The 22,085-nt window shown below is 37.3% G+C and overlaps 1 protein-coding gene across 4 annotated transcripts in view; it reads right to left on the bottom strand.

The window, feature by feature from the left end:
* Positions 1-20,619: 20,619 nt before the first annotated feature.
* The window catches only part of PIP5K1B (phosphatidylinositol-4-phosphate 5-kinase type 1 beta), a 340,838-nt gene continuing 339,372 nt past the window's right edge, over positions 20,620-22,085 (bottom strand). Inside the window, exon 15 of one of the 4 annotated variants that reach the window (XM_059072732.2) lies at positions 20,620-21,388. In XM_059072732.2, coding sequence (XP_058928715.1) covers positions 21,386-21,388 — 3 coding nt within the window. In that variant the 3' untranslated portion in view covers positions 20,620-21,385. The remainder of the gene's footprint in view (positions 21,389-22,085) is intronic. The other 3 variants (XM_067039563.1, XM_067039562.1, XM_067039564.1) reach the window with 3 other exon arrangements.

The following is a 22,085-nucleotide window of genomic DNA, read 5'->3' as shown; positions in this document are numbered from 1 at the left end:
TAGTCATCCATTTAATACACATCAGTATATACATGTCAATCCCAACCTCGCAATTCATTACACCACAACCCCCACCCCCACCTCTTTCCCCCCTTGATGTACATACGTTTTTTCTCTACTTCTGTGTCTCAATTTCTGCTCTGCAAACTGGTTCGCTACCATTTTCTACGTTCCACATATATGCGTTAATATACGATATTTGTCTTTCTCTTTTTGACTTACTTCACTGTGTGACAGTCTCTAGATGCATCCACGTCTCTACAAATGACCCAATTTGTTCCTTTTTAGCTGAGTAATATTCCATTGTATATATATATATATATGTACCACTTCTTCTTTATCCATTCGTCTGTCAATGGGCATTTAGGTTGCTTCCATGATCTGGCTATTGTAAATAATGCTGCAATGAACATTGGGGTACTTGTGTCTTTTTGAGTTATGGTTTTCTCTGGGTATATGCCCAGTAGTAGGATTGCTGGGTCGTATGGTAATTCTATTTTTAGTTCTTTAAGGAACCTCCCTCCATACTGTTCTCCATAGTGGCTATATCAGTTTACATTCCCACCAACAGTGCAAGAGGGTTCCCTTTTCTCCACACCCTTTCCAGCATTTGTTGTTTGTAGATTTTCTGATGATGCCCATTCTAACTGGTGTGAGGTGATACCTCATTGTAGTTTTGATTTGCATGTCTCTAATAATTAGTGATGTTGAGCAGCTTTGCCTGTGCCTCTTGGTCATCTGTATGTCTTCTTTGGAGAAATGTCTGTTTAGGTCTTCTTCCCATTTTTGGATTGGGTTGTTTGTTTTTTTAATATTGAGCTGCCTGAGCTGTTTATATATTTTGGAGATTAATCCTTTGATGATTCATTTGCAAATATTTTCTCCCATTCTGAGGGTTGTCTTTTTGTCTTGTTTATGGTTTCCTTTGCTGTGCAAAAGCTTTTCAGTTTCATTAGGTCCCATTTGTTTATTTTTGTTTTTATTTCCATTTCTCTAGGAGGTGGATCAAAAAAGATCTTGCTGTGATTTATGTCAAAGAGTGTTCTTCCTATGTCTTCCTCTAAGAGTTTTATAGTGGCCAGTCATACATTTAGGTGTCTAACCCATTTTGAGTTGATTTTTGTGTATGGTGTTACGAAGTGTTCTAATTTCATTCTTTGACATGTAGCTGTCTAGTTTTCCCAGCACCACTTATTGAAGAGACTGTCTTTTCTCCATTGTATATCCTTGCCTCCTTTGTCATAGATTAGTTGACCATAGGTGCATGGGTTTATCTCTGGGCTTTCTATCCTGTTCCATTGATCTATATTTTTGTGCCAGCACCATATTGTCTTGATTACTGTAGCTTTGTAGTATAGTCTGAAGTCAGGGAGTCTGATTCCTCCAGCTCCACTTTTTTCCTTCAAGACTGCTTTGGCTATTCGGGGTCTTTTGTGTCTCTAAACAAATTTTAAGATTTTTTGTTTTCTGTAAAAAATGCCATTGGTAATTTGATAGAGATTGCATTGAATCTGTAGATTGCTTTGGGTAGTATAATCATTTTCACAGTATTGATTCTTCCAATCCAAGAACGTGATATATCTCTCCATCTGTTGGTATCATTAATTTCTTTCATCAGTGTCTTATAGTTTTCTGCATACAGGTCTTTTGTCTCCCTAGGTAGGTTTATTCCTCGGTATTTAATTCTTTTTGCAATGGTAAATGGGAGTGTTTCCTTAATTTCTCTTTCAGATTTTTCATCATTAGTTTATAGGAATGCAAGGGATTTCTGTGCATTAATTTTGTATCCTGCAACTTTACCAAATTCATTGATTAGCTCTAGTAGTTTTCTGGTGGCATCTTTAGGATTCTGTATATATAATATCATGTCATCTGCAAACAGTGACAGTTTTACTTCTTCTTTTCCAATTTGTATTCCTTTTATTTCTTTTTCTTCTCTGATTGCCATGGCTAGGACTTCTAAAACTATGTTGAATGATAGTGGTGAGAGTGGGCATCCTTGTCTTTTTCCTGATCTTAGAGAAAATGCTTTCAGTTTTTCACCATTGAGAATGATGTTTGCTGTGGGTTTGTCATATAGGGACTTTATTATGTTGAATTAGGTTCCCTCTATGGCCACTTTATGGAAAGTTTTTATCATAAATGGGTGTTGAATTTTGTCAAAAGCTTTTTCTGCATCTGTTGAGATGATCATATATTTTTATTCTTCAATTTGTTAATATGGTGTATCACATTGATTTTGCATATATTGAAGAATCCTTGCATCTCTGGGATAAATCCCACTTGATCATGGTGTATGATCCTTTTCATGTGTTGTTGGATTCTGTTTGCTAGTACTTTATTGAGGATTTTTGCATCTATATTCATCAGTGATATTGGTATGTAATTTTCTTTTTTTGTAATATCTTTGTCTGGTTTTGGTATCAGGGTGATGGTGGCCTCATAGAATGAGTTTGGGAGTTTTCCTTCCTCTGCAGTATTTTGGAAGAGTTTGAGAAAGATGGGTGTTAGCTCTTCTCTAAACGTTTGATAGAATTCGCCTGTGAAGCCATCTGATCCTGGGCTTCAGTTTGTTGGAAATTTTTGTTGTTGTTGTTTGTTGGTTTTTTTTTTTTTTTTTTTTTTTTTTTTTTTTTTTGTGTGTGTGTGTGTGTGTGTGTGTGGTATGCAGGCCTCTCACTGTTGTGGCCTCTCCCATTGCAGAGCACAGGGTCCGGACATGCAGGCTTAGCGGCCATGGCTCACGGGCCCAGCCGCTCTGTGGCATGTGGGATCTTCCCAGACCGGGGCACAAACCCGTCTCCCCTGCATTGGCAGGCGGACTCTCAACCACTGCACCACCAGGGAAGCCCTGTTGGAAGATTTTTAGTAACAGTTTCAATTTCATTACTTGTGATTGGTCTGTTCATATTTTCTATTTCTTTTGGGTTCAGTCTCAGAAGGTTGTGCTTTTCTAAGAATTTGTCTGTTTCTTCCAGGTTGTCCATTTTATTGGCATAGAGTTGCTTGTAGTAGTCTCTTAGGATGCTTTGTATTTCTGTGGTGTCTGTTGTAATTTCTCCTTTTTCATTCCAAACTTTATTGATTTGAGTCCTCTCTCTCTTTTTCTTGATGAGTCTGGCTAATGGCTTATCAATTTTGTTTATCTTCTCAAAGAACCAGCTTTTAGTGTTATTGATCTTTGCTATTATTTGTTTCTATTTCATTTATTTCTGCTCTGATGTTTATGATTTCTTTCTTTCTGCTAACTTTGGGTTTTGTTTGTTCTTTCTCTAGTTCCTTTAGGTATAAGATTAGATTGTTTATTTGAGATTTTTCCTGTTTCTTGAGGTAGGCTTGTATAGCTATAAACTTCCCTCTTAAAACTGCTTTTGCTGCATCCCATAGGTTTTGGGTCATCATGTTTTCATTGTCATTTGTTTCTAGGTTTTTAAAAATTTCCTCTTTGATTTCTTCAGTGATCTTTTGGTTATTTAGTAACATATTGTTTAGCCTCCATGTGTTTGTGTTCTTTACGTTTTTTTCCCTGTAATTGATTTTTTTTTTTTGAGGTACTCAGACCTCTCACTGCTGCGGCCTCTCCTGCTGCGGAGCACAGGCTCCGGACACGCAGGCCCAGTGACCATGGCTCACGGGCCCAGCTGCTCCGTGGCACATGGGATCCTCCTAGACCGGGGCACAAACCCATGTCCCCTGCATCGGCAGGTGGACTCTCAACCACTGCGCCACCAGGGAAGCCTTGTAATTGATTTCTAATCTCATAGCATTATGGTCAGAAAAGATGCTTGATATGAGTTCAATTTTCTTAAATTTACTGAGGCTTGATTTGTGACCCAAGATGTGATCTATCCTGGAGAATGTTCTGTGCCCACTTGAGAAGAAAGTGTAATCTGCTGTTTTTGGATGGAATGTCCTATAAATATCAATTAAATCTATCTGGTCTATGGTGTCATTTAAAGCTTGTGTATCCTTATTAATTTTCTGTTTGGATGATCTGTCCTTTGGTGTAAGTTAGGTGTTAAAGTACCCCACTATTACTGTGTTACTGTTGATTTCGTCTTTCATAGCTGTTAGCAGTTGCCTTATGTATTGAGCTGCTCCTGTGTTGGGTGCATATATATTTATAATTGTTATATCTTCTTCTTGGATTGATCCCTTGATCATTACGTAGTGTCCTTCCTTGTCTCTTGTAACATTCTTTATTTTAAAATCTAATTTATCTGATATGAGTATTGTTAGTCCAGCTTTCTTTTGATTTCCATTTGCATGGACTATCTTTTTCCATTCCCTCACTTTTAGTCCGTACGTGTCCCTAGGTCTGAGGTGGGTCTTTTGTAGACAGCATATATATGGGCCTTGTTTTTGTATCCATTCAGCAAGCCTGTGTCTTTTGGTTGGAGCATTTAATCCATTTTCATTTAAGGTAATTATCAATATGTATGTTCCTATGACCATTTGCTTAATTGTTTTGGGTTTGTTTTTGTAAGTCTTTTTCTTCTCTTGTGTTTCCCACTTAGAGAAGTTCCTTTAGCCTTTGTTGTAGAGCTGGTTTGGTGGTGCTGAATTCTCTTAGCTTTTGCTTGTGTGTAAAGCTTTTGATTTCTGCATCAAATCTGAATGAGATCCTTACTGGGTAGACTAATCTTGGTTGTAGGTTCTTCCCTTTCATCACTTTAAGTAGATCATGCCACTCCCTTCTGGCTTGTAGAGTTTTTGCTGAGAAATCAGCTGTTAACTTTATGGGAGTTCCCTTGTATGTTATTTGTCATTTTTCCCTTGCTGCTTTCAATACTTTTTCTTTGTCTTTAATTTTTGCCAGTTTGATTACTATGTGTCTCGCCATGTTTCCCTTTGAGTTTATCCTGTATGGGACTCTCTGAGCTTCCTGGACTTAGGTGGCTATTTCCTTTCTGATGTTCGGGAAGTTTTCGACTATAATCTCTTCAAATATTTTCTCAGGTCCTTTCTCTTTCTCTTCTCCTTCTGGGACATCTATAATGCGAATATTGTTGCATTTAATGTTGTCCCAGAGGTCTCTTAGGCTGTCTTCATTTCTTTTCATTCTTTTTTCTTTATTCTGTTCTGCAGCAGTGAATTCCACCATTCTGTCTTCCAGGTCACTTATCCGTTCTTCTGCCTCAGTTATTCTGCTATTGATTCCTTCTAGTGTAGTTTTCATTTCAGCTATTGTATTGTTCATCTCTGTTTGTTTGTTCTTTAATTCTTCTAGGTCTTTGTTAAACATTTCTTGCATCTTCTCGATCTTTGCCTCCATTCTTTTTCTGAGGTCCTGGATCATCTTCACTATCATTATTATGAATTCTTTTTCTGGAAGATTGCCTATCTCCATTTCATTTAGTTGTTTTTCTGGTGTTTTATCTTGTTCCTTCATCTGGTACATAGCCCTCTGCCTTTTCATGTTGTCTGTCTTTCTGTGAATGTGGTGTTTGTTCCACAGGCTGCAGGATTGTAGTTCTTCTTGTTTCTGCTGTCTGCCCTCTGGTGAATGAGGCTATCTAAGAGGCTTGTGGAAGTTTCCTGATGGGAGGGACTGGTTGTGGGTAGAACTGGCTGTTGCTCTTGTGGGCAGAGCTCAGTAAAACTATAATCCACTTTTCTGCTGATGGGTGGGGCTGGGTTCCCTCCCTGTTGGTTGTTTGGCCTGAGGTGTCCCAACACTGGAGCCTACCCGGGCTCTTTGGTGGGGCTAATGGCGGACTCTGGGAGGGTTCACGCCAAGGAGAACTTCCCAGAACTTCTGCTGCCAGTGTCCTTGTCCCTTGGTGAGCCACACGTGCCCCCCACTTCTGCAGGAGACCCTCCAACACTAGCAGGTAGGCCTGGTTCAGTCTCCTGTGGGGTCAGTGCTCCTTCCCCTGGGTCCCGATGTGCACACTACTTTGTGTGTGCCCTCCAAGAGCAGAATCTCTGTTTTCCCCAGTCCTGCTGAAGTCCTGTAATCAAATCCCACTCGCCTTCCAAGTTTGATTCTCTAGGAATTCCTCCTCCCATTGCCAGACCCCCAGGTTGGGAAGCATGACGTGTGGCTCAGAACCTTCACTCCAGTGGGTGGACTTCTGTTGTATAAGTGTTCTCCTGTTTGTGAGTCACCCACCCAGCAGCCATGGGATTTGATTTTATTTTGATAGCGCCCCCTCCTACCATCTCATTGCAGCTTCTCCTTTGTCTTTGCATGTGGGGTATCTTTTTTGATAAGTTCCAGTGTCTTCCTGTTGATGATTGTTCAGCAGTTAGTTGTGATTCCGGTGTTCTCAAAAGCATGAGTGAGAGCATGTCCTTGTACTCCACCATCTTGAACCTGGCTTTTTCAGAGATTATTTTGCAGCTGGTCAGAAGGGCTGTCTCCACCCCTGCCTCATGCTCAACATCTGGGGTTAGATGTGGGCTCTGGTCTCTTCAGAAATGAACTGCCCAAACTTTGGTTTTCCTCCTGTTATGGTAACTAATCACTGTGACCTGAATTCTGTCACCAGATGGATGGGTCTCTATTTTATTCTTTTTGATGCTATTGTAAATGGGATCATTAAAAAATTTCCTTTTAAGATAATTTGTGATTAGTGCATAGAAATGCTACTAATTTTTGTACGTCAGTTTTGTATCCTGTGACTTCACTGAATTTCTAGGTTAGATCTAACAGTTTTTTTTTTTTTTTTTGGTGTAATAGTTAGGATTTTCTATATATAAAATCATGTCATCTGCAAATAGAGACAGTTTTACTTCTTCCTTTTGAATTCTGATGCCTTTTATTTCTATTTCTTGCCTGATTGCTCTGGACAGGACTTTCAGTACCATGTTGAATAGGAGTGGGGAGAGTGGGCACCCTTGTCCTATTCCTGCTGTAGAGGACAAGCTTTTAAACTTTCTCTATCAAGTATGATGTTAGCTGTGGCCTTGTCATATATGGTCTTTATTATGTTGAGGGCTATTTCTTCTATACTTGATTTGTCAAGAATTTTTATCATGAAAGGGTTTAGAATTTTGTAAAATGCATTTTCTGTGTCTATTCAGATGATCATATGATTTGTTTCTTTCATTCTATTATGGTGATGTATCTCACTGATTTTGTGTATGTTGAACCATCTTTCAATCCCAGGGGTAAATCCCTCTTGATCATTGTGTATTATCCGTTTAATACGCTGCTGAATTCAGTTTGCTAGTAGTTTGCTGAGAATATTTGCATCTATATTCACCAGGGATATTGGCCTGTAGTTTTCTTTTCTGGTAGTATCCTTTCCTGGCTTTGGTATCAGGGTGATGCTGACCTCATAAAATGAGTTTGGGAGTATTTCCACCTCTTTGATTTTGGGGGAAGAGTTTGAAAAGTATTGGCACCAGTTCCTTAAATGTTGGTAAAATATATCAGTGAAGCCATCTGGACCTGGTCGGGGAAGGTCCCACATGCCGCGGAGCATCTAAGCTTGTGTGCCACAACTACTGAGCCTGTGCTCTAGAGCCCGTGAGACACAACTACTGAGCCTGCATGCCACAACTACTGAAGCCCATACACCTAGAACCCATGCTCCTCAACAAGAAAAGCCACTGCAATGAGAAGCCCATGCACCAGACCAGGGATCGAACCTGTGTCCCCTGCATTGGCAGGCAGATTATTAACCACTGTACCACCAGGGAAGCCCTAACATCCTATTTTAAACTGATAAAAACTTAACTTCAATAGAGTTTCTTAACTTTCCAATTTTACTTCTCCTCCCCATCACATTTTAGATAATTAATTTTACATATTTTTTTGTATTATATAACTAACTACAGACTGTTGTAGCTATGGTTATTTTTACATTTGTTTTTTTTTAAACTTTTTATTTTATATTGGAGTATAGTTGATTAATAATCTTGTGATAGTTTCAGGTGTACAGCAAAGTGATTCAGTTATACATATACATGTATCTATTTTTCAAATTCTTTTTTTTTTTTTTTTTTTTTTTGTGGTATGCACGTCTTTCACTGTTGTGGCCTCTCCCATTGCAGAGCACAGACTCTGGATGTGCAGGCTCAGCAGCCATGGCTCACGGGCCCAGCTGCTCCGCAGCATGTGGGATCTTCCCAGACCGGGGCACGAACCCGTGTCCCCTGCATCAGCAGGCGGACTCTCAACCACTGTGCCACCAGGGAAGCCCTCAAATTCTTTTTCCATGTAGTTTGCTACATAATATTGAGCAGAGTTCCCCGTGCTATACAATAGGTCCTTGTTGGTTTTTACATTTTTTTTAACTTTTAAATTTGAGTAGTAAGTGAATTACACACCACCATACAATATTATAGAATCTAACATTGACTATATATTTGCCATACCAGTGAGTTTTATGTTGCCTTTTTAACTTTTATGATGTTAATTAAAGTCCTTTTATTTCCACTCAAAGGACTCCCTTTTAGCATTTCTTATAAGACAGGTATAATGAGGATAAACTCCCTCAGCTTTTGTTTTTTTGGGAAAGAAAGTCTGTATCTCTCCTTTATTTCTGAAGGACAGTTTTACTAGGCATAGATTATTTTGATCACAGTTTTTTTCTTCAGTATTTTGAATGTATCATCCCATTATCTCCTGGTCTGAAAAGCTTTTGTGGAGAAATTTGCCAATAATCTTATGGGACTTCCCTTGTATGTAACTTCTCTACAGAATTCTTTCATTGTCTTTGATTTTTTTTTTTATTTTTTAAAATTGAAGTATAGTTGCTTTAAAATACAGTGTTTCAGGTGTACAGCATAGTGATTCAATATTTATCAGATTATATTCCATTATAGGTAATTACAGATAATGGGTATAGTTTCCTGTGCTATACAGTAAATCCTCTTGCTTATCTATTTTATATATAGTAGTTTGTATCTGTTTATCCCGTATGCGTAATTTGTCCCTCTCCACTTCCTTCTCCCCTTTGGTAACCACAAGTTTGTTTTCTATGTCTGTGACTCTGTTTCTGTTTTGTATATACATTCATTTGTATTATTTTTTAGATTCCACATATAAATGATATCATATGGTATTTGTCTTTTTCTGTATGATTTACTTGACTAAGCATAATCTTTGGGTCCATCCATGTTACTACAAATTTCATTCTTTTTCATGATATATATCTATATCTGTATATCTATATCTATCTATCTATATGTCTCACATCTTTTTAATCTAATCATATGTTGATGTGCACTTGGGTTGCTTCCATGTCTTAGCTATTGTAAATAATACTTCTATGAGCATTGGGGTACATGTATATTTTTGAATTAGTGTTTTTGATTTTTCTGAATATATAACCAGGATTGGAATTGCTGGGTCATATGGTAATTCTATTTTTAGTTTTCTGAGGAACCACCATACTGTTTTCCATAGTGGCTGCACCAATTTACATTCCCACCAACAGTGTTCAAGGGTTCCCTTTTCTTCACATCCTTGCTAACATTTGGGAAGTTTGGGAAGGATTGGTATCAGTTCTTTAAGTGTTTGGTCAAATTCACCAGTGAAGCCAGCGAATGAAAGCCTGGACTTCTGTTGGGCAGTTTTTGGATACTGATTGAATCTCCTTAGTAATTGGTCTGTTCATATTTTCTATTTCTTAATGATTTGGTCTTGGTAGGTTGTAGGTTTCTAGCAATTTATCCATGTCTTCTAGGTTGTCGAATTTGTTGGCATACAATTGTTCATACTAGTCTCTTATGATCCTTTGTGTTTCTGTGGTATTAGTTGTAATACCTTTCATTTCCTATTTTATCTATTTTTTTGACTCTTCTTTTTTCTTGGAAAGTTGAACGAAAGGTTTGTCTACTTTGTTTATTGTTTCAGAAAACCAGCTTTTGGTTTCATTGATCTTTTCTATTGTCTTCCTTGTCTCTATTTCATTCAGTTTTTTTTTCCTGATCTTTGTTATTGCCTTCCTACTACTAACTTTGGGCTTAGTTTCTAATTTTCTAGTTCCTTAAGATGTAAAGTTAGGTTGTTTAAGGTCTTTCTTGTTTCTTTTTTAAAAATAAATTTATTTTTCTATTTATTTTTGGCTGTGCTGGGTCTTCATTGCTGTACACGGGCTTTCTCTAGTTGCAGTTAGTGGGGGCTACTCTTCCTTGCAGTGTGCAGGCTTCTCATTGCAGTGGCTTCTCTTGTTGCAGAACATTGGCTCTAGGTGCACAGGCGTCAGTAGTTGTGGCATGTAGGCTCAGTAGTTGTGGCGCATGGGCTTAGTTGCTCTGCAGCCTGTGGGATCTTCCTGGACCAGGGCTTGAACCCATGTCCCCTGCATTGGCAGGCGGATTCTTAACCACTGTGCAACCAGGGAAGTCCCTCTTTCTTGTTTCTTGTTTTTTTAAAAATAATTAATTAATTAATTATTTTTGGCTGTGTTGGGTCTTCGTTTCTGTGCGAGGGCTTTCTCTAGTTGCGGCAAGCAGGGGCCACTCTTCATCACGGTGTGTGGACCTCTCACTATTGAGGCCTCTCTTGTTGCAGAGCACAGGCTCCAGATGCGCAGGCTCAGTAGTTGTGGCTCACGGGCCTAGTTGCTCTGTGGCATGTGGGATCTTTCCAGACCAGGGCTCGAACCCATGTCCCCTGCATTGGCAGGCAGATTCTCAACCACTGCACCACCAGGGAAGCCCTTTCTTGTTTCTTAATGTAGGCATTTATCACTATGAATTTCTCTCTTAGAACCTCTTTTGCTGCATGCCATAAGATTTGATATGTTGTATTTCCATTTTCATTTGTCTCTAGATATTTTTTTGGTTACTCTTCATTTCTTCTTTGACCCATTGGTTGTTCAGGAGCATGTTGTTTAATCTCCATGTATTTGAGAATTTTCCAGTTTTCTTCTTGTCATTGATTTCTATTTTCATACCATTGTGGTCAGAAAAGATGCATTACTTTTTTCAATCTTCTTTAAATTATTGACTTGTTTTGTGGCCTAACATATGACATATCTTGGAGAATGTTCCCTGTACACTCGAGAAAAATGTGTATTCTGCTGCTTTTGGATAGAATGATCTGAAAATGTCAAGTCTGTCTGGTCTTATATGTAGTTTAAGTCCAATGTTTCTTTACAGATTTTCTGTCTTTATGATCTACCCATCGATAAAAGTGAGGTGTTGATGTGCTCTTCTTTTATTGTATTGCTGTCTATTTCTCCCTTTAGGTCTGTTAACACGTTTTTGCTGGAGATGTATTATGGCCACAGGTGTTTGTTTCTGCAAAAATCCCCCAGTCAATAATGTGTTAATATTTACTTTATATATTTAGGTAGTCCTATGTTGGGTGCATAAATAATTACAAATATTGTATCCTCTTGTTGGATTGACCCCTTTATCATCACATGATAACCTTCTTTGTCTCTTATTACAATCTTTATCTTAAAGTCTATGTTTTTTTCTGATATGAGTATAGCTACCCTAGATTTCTTTCAGTTTCCATTTGCATGGGATATTTTTCTTTTCATCTTTCACTTAAGTCTGTGTATCCTTAGAGTTGAAGTGAGTCTCTTAAAGGCAGCATATAGTTGGGCCTTATTATCATTTTTTAATCCAACCATACTACCTCTTTTGACTGGAGAAATTAGGTCATTTACATTTAAAGTAACTGTTGATAGATACAGACTTATTGCCATTTAAAAATTGTTTTCTGGCTGTTTTAAATTTCCTTTGTTTCTTTCTTTTGATCTCTTCTTTTGTGATTTAATGATTTTCTATAATGGTATACTTAGATTCCTTTCTCTTTATTATTTGTGTATCTACTGTAGGTTTTTGCTTTGTGGTTACCATGAGAATTACATAAAACATCTAAGAGTTTTAAGTCTATTTTACATATGTTTTAAAATTAACTGGTTAAAATTTTTAAAAAATTACAGTAAAATTCAATTTTTTCTTTTGGTGAACAATTCTATGAGTTTTAACACATATGTAATTTTGTGTAACCACAACCATAATCAAGATAGAGAACAGTTCTTTTCCCCCCCAAATTGCCTCATGCTGCCCCTATTTTAGTTGGCAATCACTGACCTGTTCTCCAACCCCATCATTTTGCCTTTTCTAGAATGTCATATAAATGAATTCATACAGTAAGTGACCTGTAGTGTCTAGCTTCTTTCACTCAGCATAATGCCTTTTAGATTCATCCATATTTTTGATTGTGTCAATAGTTCTTTTCTTTTTATTGCTGTGTATCATTTCATTGTGTGAATGAGCCACAATGTGTTTATCTATTCACCCATTGTGGGACATTTGGGTTGTTTGCAGTTTTTGGTGATTGTTAATAAAGCTGTTATAAGCATCCATGTACGAGTGTTTATGCAAATGTAAGTTTTCAATTTTCTAAGGTAAATACCAGTTGAATTGCTGAGTCATTTAATAAGGGTATGTTTAACTTTATTAGCAACTGACACATTTTTCCCTAGTGGCTGTTCCATTTTGCATTCCCAACAGCAAAGTATATGGTAGTTAGAATTGCTTTGCTTTCTCATCAGCACTTGGTATTGTCAATTACAAAAATTTAACCATCTTAATATATGTGTAGTAGCATGTCATTATAGTTTTAATTTTCATTTCCCTAATGACTGATGATGTTGTGCATCTTGTTCTTATTTGCCAAACATATATTTTCTTTGAAGTGTCTGTTTAAATCTTTGGCTCATTTCTTTTTCAGTTTTAATAAACTTCTTTGAAAATAATATCAGATTTACAGAAAATATGCAAAGACAGAACAGAGTTTTTCTTTTTCTTCTTCTTTTCCTTAATCGGGGTATAGTTGTTTTACAATGTTGTGTTAGTTTCTACTGTGCAGCAAAATGAATAGAGTTCTCTGTGCTATACAGCAGGTTCTCATTAGTTATTTATTTTATACATATTAGTGTATATATGTCAATCCCAATCTCCCAATTCATCCTACTCCCCCTTCCCCTTCCATACATTTGTTCTCTACATCTGTGTGCCTATTTCTTCCTTGCAAACTGGTTCATCTGTACCATTTTTCTAGATTCCACATATATGTGTTAATAAACGATATTTGTTTTTCTCTTTCTGACTTGCTTCACTCTGTATGACAGTCTCTAGGTCCATCCATGTCTCTACAAATGACCTAATTTTGTTCCTTTTTATGGCTGAGTAATATTCCATTGTATGTGTATTCCACATCTTTATCCTTTCGTCTGTCAATGGACATTTAGGTTGTTTCCATGACCTGGCTATTATAAATAGTGCTGCAATGAATATTGGGGTGAATGTGTCTTTTTGAATTATGGTTTTCTCTGGGTATATGCCCAGTAGTGGGATTGCTGGGTCATATGATAATTCTATTTTTAGTTTTTTAAGGAACCTCCATACTGTTCTCCATAGTGGAGAACTGTTCTCCATAGTATCGATCTACATTCCTACCAACAGTGCAAGAGGGTTCCCTTTTCTCCACACTCTCTCCAGCATTTATTGTTTGTATATTTTCTGATGATGCCCTGTTTTACCAGTGTGAGGAGATACCTCATTGTAGTTTTGATTTGCATTTCTCTAGTAGTGATGTTGAGCATCTTTTCATGTGCTTCTTGGCCATCTGTATGTCTTCTTTGGAGAAATGTCTATTTAGGTCTTCTGCCCATTTTTGGATTGGGTTGTTTGTTTTTTTGATATTGAGCTGCATGAGCTGTTTGTATATTTTGGAGATTAATCCTTTGTCCGTTGATTCATTTGCCAATATTTTCTCCCATGCTGAGGGTTGTCTTTTCGTCTTATTTATGGTCTCCTTTGCTGTGCAAAAGCTTTTAAGTTTCATTAGATCCCATTTGTTTATTTTTGCTTTTATTTCCATTTCTCTAGGAGGTGGATAAAAAAGGATCTTGCTGTAGTTTATGTCAAAGAGTGTTCTTCTTATGTTTTCCTCTAAGAGTTTTATACTGTCTGGTCTTACATTTAGGTCTTTAATCCATTTTGTGTTTACTTTTGTATATAGTGTTAGGGAGTGTTCTAATTTCATTTTTTTTACACGTAGCTGTCCAGTTTTCCCAGCACCACATAAGGCTTGTGGGATCTTAGTTCTCCAACCAGGGATCAAACCCAGGCCGTGGCAGTGAAAACACTGAGTCCTAACCACTGGACTTCCAGGGCATTCCCTAGAACAGAGTTTCTATATACTATTTACCCAGATTCTCTTGAGTCATACTTACATAAGATGCTAATATTATTTTTCCAAACTCAGTGTTGTCTTTTGTACAATACTATTAACTAAATTTCAGACTTTATTCAGATTTCACCAGTTTTTTTTTTTTTCTGTTAATAAACTTCCCCACCCCTACCCCTTTGCCCCCTGCTCCAGGCTCAGATCCAGTATACCTAGAGTTAATTTTCTGCCCTTATTTTATAAGTCTTTTGGGTATCTTTACCTTCTTGGAGAAGTTGTGCCTAGAGCCATCTGACCTACTCCAATCTGGAGTGATTTATTTATAGATTTCCTCCATTGTTGCCATGTTGGGATTTCCCTTTATGTTCATCCTGGGGATTCCTTTCACCTTCCTCTTGCGTTGGATCTCTTGATTTCTGGATCCAATGGCTTTCTCTTTCATGGCTTTCTTTTTCTTGGTTTACTATCTCATTTTGGTTAAACACATCTTTTGGTAGTTTCTAGATAAAGGGAAGATGGAAATGATTTTTTTCATAGATAATTTTATTCTACTCTCACTTTTAATTGGTTTTCCAGGGTGTGATGATTAATTTTATGTATCAACTTGGCTAGGGTAGAGCACCCAGTTATTTAATCAAAAACGAATATAGGTATTGCTGTGAAAATATTTTATAGATGTAATTGAGATCTTTAATCAGTTGACTTTAAGTAAAGGAGATTACCCTCAATAATATGTGTGGGCCTGATCCAATCAAGTGAAGGCCTTATAGCAAAAACTGAAGTGTCCTCGAAAAGAAGAAATTCTGCCTCAGGATTGCTCTATTAACCCATGCCTGAGTTTGCAGCCTGACAACCTTCCCTGTGAATTTCAGAATTGTCTTTCCCCACAGTTGTGTGAGCCAATTTCTTAAAATAAATCTGTTATCCATGTCTATGTCTGTACTATTCTATTTCTCTAGAGAACACTGACTAATACACAGGGTATAGAATTATAGGTTAGCAATACATTTCTCTCAGAATTTGGAAGGCATAGTTCCATTGGTTTCTAGCTACTAGTATGCTGTTGAGAAATTTGACACAATTTTGAGCCTTGAGCCTTTGTATAAAATTAATTTTACTCTGAAAGCTTGTAGAATCTTGTCATCATCCTTGGTGGTCTGAAATTGCATGGTAAGGTTCATTTTCATCCATTGTTCTCGTGCTCAAAGTCCCTTTCAGTCTGGAAACTCACATCCTTTAGCTCTGGGAAATTTTCCTGACATTTGTTTGAGGCTTTTCTTACATCCATTGTCTCTATTTTCTCTTTCTGGAAGTCCTATTATTGGATATTGGATCTAGTGGAATGGTCTTCAAGTTTTCTTATTTCGTTTCACCTATTTTAAATCTTTCTGGGATGTATCTTGAACCTTATCTCCTAATCAGTCTCTCAATTAGATCCTAATTTCTGCCATCATGCTTTTAATTTCCAAGAGCTCTTTTATGTTTTCAGAATGTTCATTCTTTTTCCATATATTTATTTAATCACTTAAAAACTAAAATATATATTGAAATCATTATCTGTCTGCCCCAAACAATGAATATTATAAATTATCATTTTCTTTGTTACAAAACTGAAAACAGAAAGTTAAATTTGTATGATTTCTGGAATATTTTGGTCCATAAAATTTAGCAATGCAAATGCACTGCACAAAAATTTTGAATGTTACAATTTAATTTTTGTTTCATGTATAAGAAAATTAACTTAAATAAAACAAATTAAAAGAAAATTCTATAAGTATTGATATCCCTAATTAGTAAGTATTTACTAACAGACTAAATAAATGTTTCTGTGATGCTTACATTATGGAAATGCCTTGTTTTGTTTGGTGAATCATAACATATGTCCTTGAATGTGTTTTCAATGCATAGATGCTGTTCTTACTGATTATTTTTTTATTTAATTCCATCTACTTATGCAAACATTTGGGTATGCTATCTCATTTTTCTTAACTGCTACACTAATCCTAGTTAATCCTAGATCTTTTTCCATGGGTTTATTAACATGCCAAGATGTATCAGTTCAATATGTAGTCTTGTAATTTTAACACCTACTGTTTTCATACTTTCTTCTTCTCATTTAACACATGAAGCTCTAAGTTCTTATATAAACTGCAAGTATCTTTTTTTGTTTCCTATGTTTTCCCTGCATAAATCTCTCCCTTTGTCACAGTGCTTTTTTTTTGTCTGCATAGAACCTTCATATATGAGGTTATATAACATATATAGGTTATATACATATGTAGGTTGCTACATATACAAGGTTATATAATATAGTAGTTAGAAGTGTGGGCTCTTAAAGTTGGCTAGACTCCCTGCATTTATTTATTTATTAAAATTTTTATTGGAGTATAGTTGATTTACAATGTTGTGTTTGTTAGTTTCAGGTGTACAGCAAAGTGACTCAGCCATACATATACACATATCCAATTTTTAATTTTTTTAGTTAAAAATTGGGGTGCTTTATACATTCTATTATTTATATATAATATAGGTTATTAAATTATGTTTGCTCAAGACCACTGCCTATTAAATTATATACTGTATGTAAAGAAGCTAGAACATAAAAAATTAGTATGGGTTCTTATAAGGTTAGAAATGGGAAGAGGAAGAATTGGTCATCTGCATTCCTTTTCTTCATTTTCTAACTTGATGTGTGTCACCTCCACATTTTTGTCCCCAAAGTTTTCAAAAATACTAACTCCAACATGATGTAAAGGATAGGCACTCTCTTTTACATTCTTTTCCCATATAAGCCATTACAGAGTATTGAATAGAGTTTCCTGTGCTATAAAGTAGGTCCTTATTATTTATCTATCTTATGTATAGTAGTGTGTATGTGTCAATCCCAATTTCCCAATTGATCCCTCCACCCACTTACCCACTGGTAACCATAAGTTTGTTTGCTACATCTGTGACTCTATTTCTGTTTTGTAAATAAGTTCATTTGTACCATTTTTTTTAGATTCCATATATAAGCGATATCAGATGATATTTGTCTTTCTCTGTCTGACTGACTTCACTCAGTCTGACAATCTCTAGGTCCATTCATGTTGCTGAAAGGCATTATTTTGTTCTTTTTTATGGATAAGTAATATTCTATTGTGTGTATATATATATATATATATATATATATATATATATATATATATATATATACCCCACATCTTTATCCATTCCTCCGTTGATGGACATTTAGGTTGCTTCCATGTCCTGGCTATTGTAAATAGTGCTACAGTGAACATTGGGGTGCATATGTCTTTTCGAATTATGGTTTTCTTTGGGTATATGCTGAGGAGTGGGACTGCAGGAACATATGGTAGTTCTATTTTTAGTTTTTAAAGGAACCTCCATACTGTTCTCCATAGTGGCTGTACCAATTTACATTCCCACCAAAAGTGTAGGAGGGCTCCCTTTTCTCCACACCCTCTCCAGCATTTCTTGTTTGTAGATTAAAAAAAAATTTTTTTTAAGTATTTTTTAAAAATTTTATTTAATTAGTTTTGGCTGCATTGGGTCTTCATTGCTGCGCGTGGGCTTCCTCTAGTTGCGGTGAGCATGGGCTACTCTTCGTTGCGGTGCACAGGCTTCTCATTGTGGTGGCTTCTCTTGTTACAGAGCACAGTCTCTAGGCACATGGGCTTCAGTAGTTGGGGCTCGCAGGCTCTAGAGCGCAGGCTCAGTAGTTGTGGTGCACGGGCTTAGTTGTTCCATGGCATGTGGGATCTTCCCAGACCAGGGCTTGATCCCGTGTCCCCTGCATTGGCAGGATTCTTAACCACTGTACCACCAGGGAAGCCCTGTAGATTTTTTTGCGATGGCCATTCTGACTGGTGTGAGGTGATACCTCACTGTAGTTTTGATTTGCATTTCTCTAATGATTAGTGATGTTGAGCATCTTTTGATGTGCTTTTTGGCCATCTGTAACAATGTTTATTTTTGTCACAGCATCCTGATCATGCTTCATGGATGCTGTATAATTTATTGTCTTTGAAGATGTATGAATTTTTTTTTTTTTCCATTACGCGGGCCTCTCACTGTTGTGGCCTCTCCCTTTGCGGAGCGCAGGCTCCGGATGCACAGACTCAGCGGCCATGGCTCACGGGCCCAGCCGCTCCGTGGTATGTGGGATCTTCCCAGACCGGGGCACAAACTCATGTCCCCTGCATCGGCAGGCGGATTCTCAACCACTGCGCCACCAGGGAAGCCCTATGGTAATTTTTGTTTTGAAGTTTACTTCTTGCAGTCCTTGTTTACCCCAGCAGCAATTTTCTGTTTGTATATTTCAGTCTCATTTTAGAGAATTTCCTTAGATGTCTTGTGCTATTTGGTTGGCTGTGCATTGAGTGGGGACTAAAATGTGAGTGAGCACTGGGTATGGAGGGCATAGTGGAACTTCACTGTAGGGTGCCTTGGCTGAGTCAGTTGTTGGGGAAATCTCCAGTGTTATTACCTTTAAGCTTTCCCCCTTGGTAAGGTAACTATATAATTTGTGGTAAAAATGGAATATTTTTGAGAGTGAAAGTACATACTGTTATTATGCCTGAGTGTCTGGCATAAACTCAGAGTATCTTAGGCAAATTAGCGTATGGTCATCTACTTCCTGGTAGTGATATTTTTTTCAGAGAAAATTCTTCCACACCCAGTATGAGTGCTAGAAGTCAAGCTGTTTGCATCTAGGAACTGTGTGGAGGAAGAGGTCTGGGGACTCATTATTTACCTTTCAGTGCGCATGCTTATGGCCCCAAATTGGAAGCTACCCAAATGTCAATCAGCAATAGAGTAGAAAATTGTGGGATAATCATACAGTGGAATACTACTCAGCAATGAAAAAGAATGAGCTTTCACTGTATACAATGAAATTAATGGTTCTCATACAGTATTGAACAACAATAACACCAAAAATCCAGATAAAGAGGACATACTCTATTACTCTATATGAAGCTCAAGAACTGGCAAAACTAATCCATGATGATAAAAGTAATAATAATGGTTACCTTTAGGGCATTGATGGGGAGGCATCAATCCTACCAATGGTATTGATGGGGAGGGGGCATGAAAGAGCCTGTAGGTTAGCTGGATATATTCTATCTCTTGTTCTGGGTGCTGTTTACAAGGGTGTGTGTGTATATATGTAAAAAATCATTGCATCATACAATTAATAGTTGTGCACTCTATTATATGTAAGTTATACCTCAATTTTTAAAAGAAGGTACAAAGTGTTGAGGTTTTCTGAGACAGGTGAGTTGAGCACAGACTGGCCAAGGGTGATGGTGGTGGGGAGGAGAGAGGATTGGGCATCATGGACAGCTTCATGAGATTGAAATAGCATTTGAGTTAAGCCTTAAAATAGTGGTTCTCAACAGTTCTTGGGTCAAAGTCACTGTGAATTTTCATGGAAATTATTGTCTTTCTGTTCATGGAAAAAGCCCCCATATACACAAAGGCATACCCAACTTGTGTATATTATTTCATGGCCCTATTCATATCCATCTGTGACCGCCCTAAGAATCAATGGGTCTTGGGCTTAAGGACCCCTGCTTAGATAAATGGATACAAATGGGAGGGGGGAAGAGTAGGATTGCAGCTAAGTAAACCCCTATAGTAAGATCAGGCATCTGCTAGCACATATGGATACCAGGCAGAGAGAGGCAAAGAATCCTCCACAATCCACTTCAGTAAAATTTCCCATTGACAGCCCAACCCAGGATAAATTCCCAGCACCAACTATGCAGATGAAATTAATACTTATACCGAGTAACCATGGCTCCAAGCTGTATTTACAAAAGCTAATATTATGTTTGCTTATGAGAATCAGCTTGCTTTAACTTGAAGTATTTTACACTGAGCATCTTACTCATCAGGAATGTCTTTTTGCTTTCTAATGATTTTTTCTGCAGTGTATGATTATGCAGGCTCTTAACCTTCTGCTGCTTGGGACACTCATGTGATACTATAGATGTATTAACTGCTTAAATATTCATTGCCCCTCTCTGCTGAGTCTATTCCTATGTGAAAAGTACACTTCCCAACACTTTGACGACAGACTTGTCAATGTCATTTGCTTTGGCCAGTGGAATGTGAGAAGTTCTGTAAACCATGTTTAAGCAGAAGCTTTATGAGCTCCCATGGTTCCACTATCACTTTTTTTCTTCTGCCATAAAAGTGGCATGTCCTAGACAGGGGTTGCTCTGGATCCCAATCTAGAGATTTGGGGATTGTTTGTTATCACAACATAACATAGTGAAAGCTGACTAACACACCAGGACATTTGGGAAAGTCTCTTGAACAAGTTGAGCAGAATCTGCTATTGAGTCTTTTCTCAGGGCCCGGGGAATTTTCTCTCCATTTTCATCTAGCAATCACGAGAGTCACTTTATTTAGGATTCCAGAATATGTAAAAATGAGGGGTATCTAAGTTACTTCTTTTTCATTAACAAAAGAAAGAAATGTAAAGACCATAAACCATTGGAATTAATATAATACCACAACTGAGAACAAAATATTTTATTTCTCTCAATAAAACTATAGTTTACAATAGTATTTACTAAATAAATTATATAATCTCTTTTACAAGCAATAAACTAAATCACAAATATTTCAAAGACAATGTATATACACGACATAAGGCCTTTTATAAATAGCTTTGCTTTTCTCATTTCACTAGTAAACAGTGAAAAAATCTTTATAGAAGCTAATTTTCTATAAAGTATATGCAGACCTATTACACTGATCTTTATATGAAACCAATTTAAACTTTTAATGACATGGGCTATGATTATAACTTTGAAAAAGAGCATAATTCAGACTTTACCATTTTGCATGGATAGATTTTTAAAAAATATAAGCAGATTACATATGTTGCTTATGGATAATCACTGGATGCATGCAAAATGAAATAATGCAAGTGTCAATAGTAAAATAGCACTTCCAAGTCCAAAAAGGTGATTGGCAGTGGTATAGAAAGCAGCTTAAATAGAGTTCATGCAGTTCTTCACAGTTCAGCAAGCAACAGCAAATGACAGAAGAGTGTGGTATTTTTCACATCACATCTGCTGATCAGCCTCTCGGCCAAGGCTCCCCTGACATCTCGCAAACTCCAAGTCCAGTTGATTATGACTCTGTGTGTAGTGGGGCTCAGCCAAGTTTCCTTTGGGAAATTGTGGAGTGGAGAAATTTCTCTCCCACAACCGTGTTCCTGCCTCATCCATCTGCTTAGGTGGTCACCATTTTCACTTACTGGGGGAGAAAAAAAGAAAGCAGATGTAAGACTAAGTTTTGGCATCAATTTATAATGGCGCCTCATGATTGCAAACAAGTTCATTCTTTCTTCCAATGACTTGTGCCCAGAAAACATGCAGGTAGAAATGGGAGGGCATTAGGCCTGGAATTGATTCTTTTGCAGTGATGAACATCTGCTTCCCTGGACCTACAACGTGTAAGTTACACCAAGATTTATCAAGCGCTTACCACATCACAGCTTAGTGCTAGGGACTCTGAAGGAAACAGCACTGGCTAAGACACACTCCTGCCCTCCAAGTGCACAGGGCTTTGGGGATGTGCTGTGGTATATCAGGCCTGAAGCCAATCAGAGCAACTTGAACATGGTCTGGAACTCATGAATGCTGTGTGCATTTTTACACACTATCCCTGTGGCTGGGGAGCAAAAAATATGTCCAGCAAATATTGGACCTAAAATGGTAGCCAATTAAGGTCAGAGGCAGCTAATTCAACCCATGACAGCTGTACCAAGATATATATGGGGAAGTGGTACCATGGTCAGTCAGACACAATGGCTTAAATCTATTGATTCTCTCTAATTATTACAGCTACAGGACATTATGCAAGTTATTTAACCATCTTTGCACCTTATTTATCTGTTAAATGGGAGTAATAAACCCTACTTTATAAGTGATAAACTTTTCTGAGGAAATAG

The sequence above is a fragment of the Kogia breviceps genome, chromosome 8, assembly GCF_026419965.1.
Source record: "Kogia breviceps isolate mKogBre1 chromosome 8, mKogBre1 haplotype 1, whole genome shotgun sequence".
Lineage (NCBI taxonomy): Eukaryota > Metazoa > Chordata > Mammalia > Artiodactyla > Physeteridae > Kogia > Kogia breviceps.
Note: the sequence above shows the minus strand (reverse complement) of the source record. Positions and strands in the feature narration are given on the sequence as shown.